General features: G+C 38.0%; 1 protein-coding gene across 6 annotated transcripts in view; it reads left to right on the top strand.

Moving 5' to 3' along the window:
* rab18b (RAB18B, member RAS oncogene family) overlaps window positions 1–11,128 on the top strand; it is a 13,160-nt gene extending 2,032 nt beyond the window's left edge. Inside the window, exons 2-7 of one of the 6 annotated variants that reach the window (XR_015477686.1) lie at window positions 164–219; window positions 1,062–1,123; window positions 1,268–1,340; window positions 1,691–1,972; window positions 2,644–6,857; window positions 9,871–11,128. Coding sequence is in view for 1 of the 6 variants with exons in the window: in NM_001003449.1 (NP_001003449.1) it covers window positions 164–219; window positions 1,062–1,123; window positions 1,268–1,340; window positions 1,691–1,809; window positions 6,791–6,857; window positions 9,871–10,043 (550 nt within the window). In the remaining 5 variants the exon portion in view is untranslated. Of the gene's footprint in view, window positions 1–163; window positions 220–1,061; window positions 1,124–1,267; window positions 1,341–1,690; window positions 6,858–9,870 lie in introns of those variants that run through there. The other 5 variants (XR_015477690.1, NM_001003449.1, XR_015477687.1 and 2 more) reach the window with 5 other exon arrangements.
* Window positions 11,129–11,699: the final 571 nt, after the last annotated feature.

The following is an 11,699-nucleotide window of genomic DNA, read 5'->3' as shown; positions in this document are numbered from 1 at the left end:
AATGAATTTGTAAATATAAAACCAACCTTACCTCAATTTTCAATGTTATGGTTGTCATGTGTACACAGTTACATTTAACTGTATAAGAGCTATGGGAAACAAGAAATGCTAAATGTTTTGTGCCTATGCTAATTTTCCTTCATTTGTCCTGTTATGTTCACAGTTTGCTCCTGCGTTTCACAGATGATACCTTCGACCCAGAATTAGCAGCAACCATCGGTGAGTCACCCACGAGTGGTTGTGAATATTCTACTGATAATAATCAGACATTGTAAACGGGTCTCCAAAAGCAGTTAATACTCAAAACTAATAAGCTCATAGACCATTTCAATGTTGTGATGTCACTGGCCCATGAATATGTGGGTCATTTTGGACTCTCGGAAGCTATGGAAATGAAAACAGGAAATATGTTAAGCCATTGTTATTGTTTACGTCCCTCAAAATGGTGTATATTTAAATACTTATTTAAAATGGGCTGAATCAACTCAGTTCTTGACGGGTTTTGGTGGTCAACTTAATTGTTTTATGTTTAATTCACCTAAATATGTAAAAAAAATATTAAGTTAACTTAATCTATTTGTGTTGGGACAACATGAAGGAATTGTGTAGAACCCAGCAATTTTTACAGTGTAGTTTTACCCAAGTCTATTCATTTTGATAAAGCTAATTTAGTGAAAATGACTAATGTCTATTTTCTAAGAAATAGCAAAAGATGTCGACCGTATAACTGCGTTCAGGCCGAAATCACCAAAGGTTGCACTGGCGGCAATGCGTCAAAATCCGCTACATTGATCTCGTATTTAAAGGAGTAGTTGCAGCATATCAGAAATTCATTTAAACTTGTTATAGTTAGCATAAGATTCTCCCTTATTTATTTATTAATTTTTTCAAGAGTAAAAATTAACATTTAATGCTCGTCAGTAACTCACGAGTAATCTTTTTAATGGATGTCCCTGTAAGAAAACATCTTAAATAATTGGAAATCTGGCGACACAATAGTCCTCCTGGAACATGGTTGAGGAATCCTGCTTTAGAATTGACACTTTTGTTGGTGTTTTTAGGTGTGGACTTCAAAGTCAAAACTATTGCGATCGATGGCAACCGAGCAAAACTGGCTATATGGGTAAGTGCTGCATTTTGCAACGTGCTTGAATTCATGAGATATTTCTGTTTTATTTGACATTTGCTGTCTTGTTCCACTAGATGTCACTGTCACGCTTTGTTTCTCTTGAAAGCTCCTGAAATCCTATTGAACTTTTTTTTTAAGGATACCGCAGGTCAGGAGAGGTTCAGAACTCTAACACCAAGCTACTACAGAGGGGCCCAGGGTGTCATTTTGGGTTAGTTTTTACGTGTTATTGAATTTATCATTTATTACAGAAGAAGGTTTTTTATCTACAGAGTTTTGTAAAATGCACAACGATCGATTAATTGTGTAACTGAGCCAGACAACTGATTTTAGGCGTAGCCGTTTTAGTTTTATGTCCTTCAGATCAATCTCACTTCTCGTCCTTCTCGCATAATAAAATCTCTTTTTGCTTAAATCAATATGTTCCTTGTCTTTATTTGATAAGTAGGCCGTGTAATGAGCAGAATATTGGACAGTCAGGTGGTCTCAATCATGAAGTTTTAACCCTCAAATCTAAACTAGTTGCTGAAATGCACTTACTGTTTGTTTGTTTTCTTTTAGTGTATGATGTTACAAAGCGGGACACGTTCACAAAGCTTGAGAACTGGCTCAATGAGCTGGAGACATACTGTACACGCAACGACCTGGTTAAAATGCTGGTGGGGAACAAAATCGACAAGGTTTGTTTCATTTAATATTTGCGCAATTGAAACCTTACATGTGGCGTTCAGATGCTTTCTGGACTAGGGCTGCACAATATGGATCATTTCAGCATCGATATCGCAATGTGATCATTTGGAATAGTCACATCGTGAGGACATGCAATGGTACCCTAAACCAGGGGTTCTCAAACTTTTCAGCCTGGGACCCCCAAAAGAACAATGCCAATGACTCGCGACCCCCACTATTTTCGTAAGTGGTAATAATCATACAAACGTTGCACACAACACTCACACAAACCAATCAGCCTATATAAACACAAGCATATTGACAACATAAAAAAGTGCAACAGTCCCCTATCGTTTTTATTATGATTATTTTATATTAACCTCATCTATTTAGACTGGTGGGCACAATATTTAAGTTACATCCCAAGTCTTTTCTTGGTTTAATTTTGGAGACTGCCACTTACACATCATACTCCATGTTTAGTGTCCTGTATGTATTTTAAATGTACGTGAGTGCTGTAACGGTGTCAGAAAGTTTAGCTAGTGCTGTAAAATCTGGTGACGCTGTTGCTTTGTCATTAATCTAATGTAAAAACCCTAAGGGTTGCAATCAATGTAAAAAACAACAACAAAAACCAAAGGCTGATGGCTTTTTGTTTGGATATTGTATTTTTTTTTTATGTAGCTATTTTTTATCTTCTGTTGGTTATGGATTAGCAATGGTAATCATAAAAGTTTATTCAAATTTATTAGATTTTTGTAAATCACCAAGCGACCCCCTCTCATTGTCCCGCGACCCCCCAGGGGGTCCCGACCCCCACTTTGAGAACCACTGCCCTAAACCAGGAATATCCAAACTCGGTCCTCGAGGGCCGGTGTCCTGCATAGTTTGGCTCCAACTTCGTTCAACACACTTCCCTGGAAATTTCTAGTATACCTTGAAAGAGTTTGATTAGCTGATTCAGGTGTGTTTAATTTGGATCGGAACTAAAATATGCAGGACACCGGCCCTCCGGGACCAAGTTTGGACATGCCTGCCCTAAACCTAATTTATCGTTTTGTTTTTTGAGGCCTGTGACTATATGATTTTAAAAGCGTTCAGGCATAATAAATTGCACTGTTTCTAAGGCATTCAGAATATGTGTGCTACCCAAATAATGACTAAAAGTATGTCTTTAAGAACGGGTTTCTCAAACCAGGTGGCGCATTAGACCAGGGGCTCATCTCCTGTTTCCAAAATGCATCACAAACTGCTGAGAAACTGTTTGACTGAAAATTAATGATGGCAAAACAAACCAAGCCTTGGTACACTGCTTCACAATGAGATGTATAATTTTTTGATGCATGCTTCGAAGGCTTGGTGGATGACATCACATCCCTAGTATATTCTTCAACATCCCGATCTCCACCTAACTCCTCCCTCTGTTGTCAACCGGAACGCCGCTGCTGCCTATAACCCGGTCCACTACAGTTGTTAAAACAACAAACAAACAACCCACTGACCTTCCCGGTCTCCAAAGACTTTTAAAGTGAAATGTTGGCAGGTATGCTAATGACACGAGTTTATGACCCACTCCTTTCCACCTGTTAGTTTAAGATACTGAGAAGGCGCTCCAAAGCAAATCCCTTCCCTCAATTCAGGTTTCTGTTTCAGCGGGAAATGCACCCTAAAGTCCACATGAACATAAGTTCCTTGGCTTTTATTTCAGTATGTTGATGTTTTTCAAACTGAAATGGAATATTAAGTAGGGGGCGGGGCTTTCTTTTTGTGCATCATTTACTCATAGCAAACTGATGGTAAGGGGCGTGGCAAATACTCAGATTTTAAGTAAAGATTACTAAAACATCCATTTTTCAATGGATTTGCACAAATTAATTGTTAATCTAAAGAATAACAACGTGCACGAGCAAAATAAACGTAGTATATTTTGATTTAACTCTCACTTTTAAGTCCTGAACCTAAAATGTGATCTCTGAGCATACTTATTTTCATGTTTTTGTTATTTTCTATTGATCGGCCAGTGGAAGTCACTAGGGTATACTGTTGTCTGGATACCTTAACTTTCGTTGTATAGACAAAAACAATTTAGAATTTCAGTGTTTGGTACACTTACTGTTCTTTTAAGTCAAGAGTGTCAAACTCACTTCCTGAACCGCCTCAGCAGTGCACAGTATGGCTTTAACGCCAATTACACACATACTCACTACAAACCAATGATGCCTCTCAGGCGTATTTTTAAAGTGCATTTATGTGTGATGGATAAAGTTTGGAAGTGAACTCTTCATGGATGGGGCTTTCCAGGAACTGAGTTTGACACCCCGACTTTTGGTAGACCATGAAAAATGAAATTGCCACGCTAAAATCTCCATGGTGCAAAACTTTCAAAGATAAGCTCTTTATGGGATGTTGGAGAGCGTTTTATGCTTAAAACATTGCGTTATTCATTAACACAAATGATGAATATTTAATGGGGGGGTTTTGAGTGCCATTCGGACTGGTGGTTAGTGTGGAATTTTAAGGCAAGTTTAATAAAGATGTTAAGTTGCCAAGAGTGGAAGCGAGTCAGAATTATTAGCCCTCTTGAATTATTATCACTTCTGTATATTTTTCCCTTCATTTCGGTTTAATGTGAAGAAGTTTTTTTTTTTTTTCCAACACATTTCTGAACATAATAGTTTTAATAACTAATTTCTAAAAACTAATTTCGGTTATGTTTGCCATGATGACAGTACATAATCATTTACTAGATATTTTTCAAGATACTACGCTACCTGACTAAAGTCTTGTCGCCAATCCAAGTTTTAGGAGCCGCAAATAATAACTTGACTTCTAGTGGATCATTTGTAATCAGAAGTGGTATGTGAAAGGCAAAGGCCTCTAGATTACACTTATTTTACCACAATAAAATATGATCATGCCTTGATTTATAAATATTTAATTAGGACAGTAAGGTCTGACTTTACTTAGACAAAAGTCTTGTCACATAACAGAAATAATGTCCAGTATAGAGTATAAAGTCCTGCTGCAGTGAAAACAGAATGAATATTCTGTCTGACTCCATCATGAGCTTGGAGGACTGCATCCATACATCTCTGCAATGACTCAAATCACTGATTAATAAAGTCATCTGGAATGGCAAAGAAAGCGTTCCTGCAGGACTCCCAGAGTTCATCAAGATTCTTTGGAATTATCTTCAATGCCTCCTCCTTCATCTTACCCCAGACATGCTCAATGTTCATATGTGGTGACTGGGCTGGCCAATCCTGGAGCACCTTAACCTTATATGCTTTTAGGAGTTTTGATGTGGAGGCTGAAGTATGAGAAGGAGCGCTATCCTGCTGGAGAATTTGCCCTCTCCTGTGGTTTGTAATGTAATGGGCAGCACAAATGTCTTGATACCTCAGGCTGTTGATGTTGCCATCCACTCTGCAGATCTCTCGCATGCCCCCATACTGAATATAACCCTTAACCATGATTATTCCTTCACCAAACTTGACTGATTTCTATGAGAATCTTGGGTCCATCCGGCTTCTAGTAGGTCTTCTGCAGTATTTGTGGTGATTGGGATGCAGCTTAACAGATGATTCACCAGTAAAATCTACTTTCTGCCACTTTTCCAAATGATCAGCTAAAAGTCAAGTTATTTGTTACTCTTACAACTGGTATCAACGACAGGACTTTAGTCAGATAGTGTAAAATTCAGCTCAAAGTGACATTTAAAGGCTTAACTAGTAAAATTAGATAATTCGGCAAGTCATTGTATAACAGTGGTTTGTTCTGTAGAAAAAAAAAATGTTAATAATACTGACGTTAAAAAAATAAATAAATGCTTTTAATCTAGCCGAAATAAAACAAATACGACTTTCTCCAAAAGAAAAAATATTATAGGAAATACTGTGAAAAATTCCTTGCTCTGTTAAACATCATTTGGGAAATATTTGAAAAAGAAAATAAAATTTACAGGAACGTGAATAATTCTGACTTCAACTGTAAGTGTGCAGTATATACCTAAAGCTCTCATGCGGAACGGGCCTCCTTCAACTAAATATCTTCCTTTGTGTTCAACAGAAGAAGCTCATAAAAGTTTGAAACAAGTAAATGGAGAGTAAATTATTTATTTTTGAGTCAACAGATAACACTTCTTATATTTATAATGAATTAGCAAAAGTAAAAATGAGCACAAACTAATTAATTATTTGCTTAATAAATGCTCACCTATATATGATTTTGTGAACTAATGTAGTTAAAGTGTTTGAATGGGTGGCACGATGGCTCATTGGTTAGCACTGTCGCCTCACAGCAAGAAAGTCACCGTTTCGAGTCCCAGCTAGGCCAGTTGGCATTTCTGTGTGGAGTTTGCATGTTTTCCCTGTGTTGGTGTGGGTTTCCTCCGGGTGCTCCGGTTTCCCCCACAGTCCATACACATGCACAACAGGTCAATTGAATAAACTAAATTGTCTAGTGTATGAGTGTTTGTGTAAATTAGTGTATATGGGTGTTTCCCAGTACTGGGTAGCTGAAAAGGCATCCGCTGCGTAAAACATATGCTGGAATAGTTGGCGATACATTCCGCTGTGGTGACCTCTGGAATTGAGATTAATCCAAAGGAAAATAATTAAATTTATGAAGGAAAAATCTTTCATTTTTGGGTAACCTCCCTTTTTTAATTAATGTGAACAAATGGAACCTCATTGTAAAGTATTACAGATTTTTCTCCTACAAATATATACAGTTCTTACTTTCCGTTCATGATTACAGTACACAAGTACAACAGTACATAAAGATGTCTCCATGGAGGGAAAAACAAAACTTATATTTGATTATATTTTTGAGATTCACTGTGGTTTATTGAAAATATGAGTCAGTAAATCAAGTCATGGAACGTTAAACTGTCGAAGTCATGAGTGCTGATATTGGGAGGCTCCAGTAACTTTTAGTTGCTTTATCGTATGGTGACTCAGCAGTACAATTATAAAGACCTTTCTGTTTCAGGACAACCGTGAAGTGGACCGGAACGAAGGCTTGAAGTTTGCACGGAAACACTCTATGCTCTTTATCGGTATGTTTCTGTTTTTTGTTGTTGGAATGGTTTTTTGGGATTTTAATGGCTCGTTTCCACTGAGTGGTACAGTATTGTACGGTTTGGGTCGGTATGGGTCACTTTTATCAGGCTTGCGTTTCCACTACCAAGGGTACCCTTTTGGTGGGCGTGGTGTATGACAGAAAGTCGACGTCATGCTCGCTCGAATAAATGTATACAGTAAAGTTGCACACGTCGTTCACATATCGTAATGAGCAGCACTTCTCACAAAACAGATGCTTTACACACGTAAATACTTGTGTATAAATGTTCATGACTAACTTTTCTATGAACAGGAGTTGATTATAACTGCAGATCAACGAAATAGCCTACTGTAACGTCTGCAATTATATAAAATAAATAAATAAATGCAACATATATAAACACATACAGCCCCTTACGGTCTGCAATATTTGAATTTGAATTTATTTTATTTAACAGGGACAAGGCTCATTAATCAACAGTAAAACTGTAAATAAGCCAGAGTTAGCCACAAGGGCTAATTTTCATCTGTTGCCCCCTGCCAGATTTTAAAAGGCAACCTAAAAAAAAAAAAACGTCATTACACATACAAAAACAGTAAAGTTACATATGACAAAAAGAGATAAAAATATGTAAATAAGAGTTTCCTAAAATGTTAGACAAAAGAATTACACATGATTACAAACTTGATTTGCTTTTAGCCATTTCTTTAACTTGTATTTAAAAGTAGAATAATTTGTAACACCCCTTAAGTCAATCGGAAGTGTGTTCCAATAATGACTAGCTCTAACTAAGAAGACTGATCGTGCAAAAGTTGTACGTCTAAACTGCACAGCACAGTCTCCCCTGGTAACACATCGTGTTGCTTGACCATTATTATTCTTGTGTGTCACAAACTCACATAATGGAGGTGGAGCATATCCATTTAAAATTTTTAAAATCATACAAGCATCAACCAAATATTTCATACTATCAAAGCTCAATAAATAATGTTTTTGTGTTATAATACATTGATGATACCTAATAGACCTATGATGATACCTAATACCTATGTTACCAACTACAGAATAACTACACACAGCAAACATTTAGTCCTAATTTAGGTACATAAACATCACGCAACAAAGCCCACAGTTAGTGCAAACCTCTCATCTGTGTCTGTAATCTTCACCAGCACATGTAAACTCTGTTAGAGAGTAATTCTGTCATTCCCAGTTCATAATAGTCCAGAAGGCGATGATAAGCATGGCAGTTTGTTCGTGATTCAGGTTGCTGAAACAACTTGCTCCTGAGTTTTGTCGGGCTTCTCCTTTGTGCGCGCTTCGCTCTCGCATTTGTCCTTTTCTTTCTGAATGTGTCACTCCCATGTTTGTCAGTTTCCAACAGGATTGGGTTTCAAAAGCACGTCAATTATCACGCGCACGTTATTATCATCAGCTCAAGAAGTTTGTTATTTCAGATATAGACGTGCGACGCGCGCAAGCAAGAAAGCGAAACCGCTCGCGCTTTAGACTGGCTCGTAAAAAACTAAGGGGCACAGGCTAAATCTGCTCTTCTTTTTGGCTTTGTGGCTGTTCATAAAGACGACGACTGTTTGTTTGAGCCCGGGTCGACCATGGCTCATTATTATGTGCATTTACGCTGTAATTTCGGCTGTGTATTTTAAACATGGCGGCTCTTTTGTTTTCATTGTTGCGTAAGCGAATGACGTTTCTCTGTAAACCAATAGGGTTCAGCTGCACATCTAGCTCTGCCTTTTGGTACCCTTTCGAAAGAATGCCAAAAAAAGTGGTATGGTTTAGGTCGGTACACCTTTTGACAATTGAAACGGCCATAAAAGCGTACCAAACTGAACCGTACCGTACAGTACTACTCAGTGGAAACGGGCCATAAGCCAATTTTCTCCTTTAGCACCACCTTCCCCTTGTTTGCCATTACTAAATGTGGATAAGCATTAGTCAGGATGAGTGTTGGGGAAAGTTACTTTTGAAAGTAGTGCATTACAATATTGAGTTACTCCCCCAAAAAGTAACTAATTGCATAACTTTGTTTCTTTTTATGGAAAGTAAAACGTTATATATTACTTTCATTATCTGGCTGGGGTTTAACCGCTTTCAGGACTTGCAGGTGTTTTTTCACCTTTTTATCGAGAAGCTCTGCATTTAGCAGCCACATATATAACCTACACCTTCATATTTCTTTAAAAAATGTAGGATAAAATATTATTTTGAGAACTTTCTGAGCCGAGGGGTCTGTTTTTTTGTATGTGGATTACTCAGTTAGCTGGATTCAGTTATTGATGAATTGACACAACCCAGGATAGTTTCGTTCTTCAAAACTCTAATTCTAATTCTAGTTCTAATCTAAGAGTTGTTGTCATAGCAATAGTTCTGGTAGTTCAAACCTGCAAGGGAGCAGACTTATTTCATAAATAAGACGTTTGGTCATAGGAGGAATGGTAAAGACATTGAAAAAAATTGACAAGATTTGGTCTCCTCTTCTCTGTCTTGAAAGCGTAGGTTGAATACCCAGATGGTGAAGGTCACACCAACAGAACTGCATAAGCTTTAGTCCCAGGGGTGGGGTGGGTTTTAGGGGTTAGGTGTTCTGTGTTATTCGAAAAGTGTATTCTGGGTCTATCCTAATTATTTATCCCTTTTTTAAAATTTAATTTATTTACTTTTTTCATTTTTTGTTTTATGTATATTATTTAATTTGTTGAATTTTTTTTTTTTTTGCACAAAAAAAAACTAACTGCTGTATTGTTTGCTGTAATGCTACATGAATACCCCAATAAAAACATTTAAAAACAAAATGTGCATTTGAAGAACTAGTGCAGCTTGTGACTGCTGATGTCCTGCTTTTTTCACAATCAGATGTTGTCGTCATTTCACCTTTGCACTCTTAAACTTGTCCTGCATCACATATTACTTTCACTGATGAGTCACATTAGTATTGATCTCTATCATTCCTGTCCTGTCTTGAACTATTATTATTATTTATATTATAGAGGCCAGCGCGAAGACGCGGGACGGAGTTCAGTGTGCCTTTGAGGAGCTGGTGGAGAAGATCCTGCAGACGCCGGGGCTCTGGGAAAGCAGCATCCAGAACCATGGTGTCCAGCTGTCTGATAATGAACCCCAGCGTCAAGGAGCCTGCGGCGGATACTGCTCACTGGTTTAACACTCACACCTCCATCCCAAGCCACAAACTGAGACTGAAAGCACCATTTTCCTTTCTAATGAACGAGAGCTTCCTCTGAGGGGGAATGGTCTGCTCTATTAGAGCCAGTCAAAGGGACCTTTGCAGTTTTTTGCACACTCTCCATTCTCCAATAATGCGCCACGTTAGCTGTTATTAGATGCAATATGTGCTGTTGAAGGTTGCAGATAGATTCCCCTCAATGGTAGCGCCGCCTTTGACCAGATGTCTGTTGGATTACAGGAGGGGAGGGGCAAAAGACTGGCAATATCTGATTGGTGCAGTGAACTCTTAACACTCAAAACGTCCTTTGTACCTGTACTACATTTCACATGCTTATGAATCGTTCTCTACCGCTCTCATTTTAATCTCTCGCTTTTTATTTAAATCTATATCCTCATATTATTATTATTTTTAATACGGCTCATTAATGCTTAACGTGACTATAATTTTGAGTTTTATAAATAAAACCTCATCTGTAGCCGTTCTTAATCATAATCTGAATGAGATGCTGTTTAAAATGGCATGTTTAAATGATGTAATGTATCATGATTTGGGATAGGTTTTCACTTCACCGTGTTTTAATCTTTGACTCGCATATTTTCTAGTTTAATGTGAATGAAAACCAAAAAATATCTTCTGTATTCATGTTTGTTTTTAATCCCAAAGCCTTCCTGTGACTTGGGCTGCAATCCAGTTTATTTCTATACACTTCACTCAATAACTTCCCTCCATGTTGCGCACTTGAATGTACATCATTGATTAAGTTACTACTGGTGGAACATTTGAATGGGGTTAAAGGTAATCCCCATTGAGCACTTAGAAACTACTGGGAAGTTTGCGAGTGCGTGTCTTAAAGTGGACTGGAATGCCGCTTTCACCTTTTGACATGACGCAGGGACGATTTGGTTATGCCTTAATATTTATTAGATCTGCATGTTTAACGTGATCTACTGGCTTTCGCTATGAATCTGTACTAGAGAGAGAGAGTTAATGTAGCCAGGGTGACCAATGAAACAGGGTTAAAGTGGTCATCGCATTGAATTATAAACATCTATTGGTCAAAAGGTTTGAGTGTTAATATGTTTGTCTTTCCTTCTTCTAATAGAGGCGATTTGTTCTTCTGCAGAGGGATTTATTCAGTCATGGGAGGAATCAAATTGCTTACAACTTCCTGGAGCCACAAAACCGAACCCCGACCTGAACCCTAATAAGCATCTCTTACAATTTAAAGGGCACATAGTTTACCCCTTTTTTATGATTTAATATTAATATTATGGTTGTTCTGAGTGTGCCAGTTTAGGTTCAGTTCAACACACAGTTCAGGTGTTTTTATTATAATGTGTTACAAAGTGTCATGTTGGGGGCGTTTACACAGTTTGCTGTTTTAGGGGCGTGTTGCTTTACAGTTTCGGCTTCCCGCCCAATGTAACAAGAAGGGCGGAGCCAAGAGCTCCCACGCTTTGTGTTTGCAGCAGACAGACAGAGAGAGAGCTAAGCTAAGCTGAGCTACGATGAGGATTCAGCCATACATGTACGAGTCAGACGCAGACCAAGCAGAAAGTACAAAATCATTTGTGTCTTTGAAACATGAAGTGTCTCGAATCGTCGCGCCACGCATTCCAGAACTCCAATTAC

Source organism: Danio rerio, chromosome 2 (genome assembly GCF_052040795.2).
Source record: "Danio rerio strain M-AB ecotype USA chromosome 2, GRCz13ab, whole genome shotgun sequence".
NCBI classification, from domain to species: Eukaryota; Metazoa; Chordata; class Actinopteri; order Cypriniformes; family Danionidae; genus Danio; species Danio rerio.
Note: the sequence above shows the minus strand (reverse complement) of the source record. Positions and strands in the feature narration are given on the sequence as shown.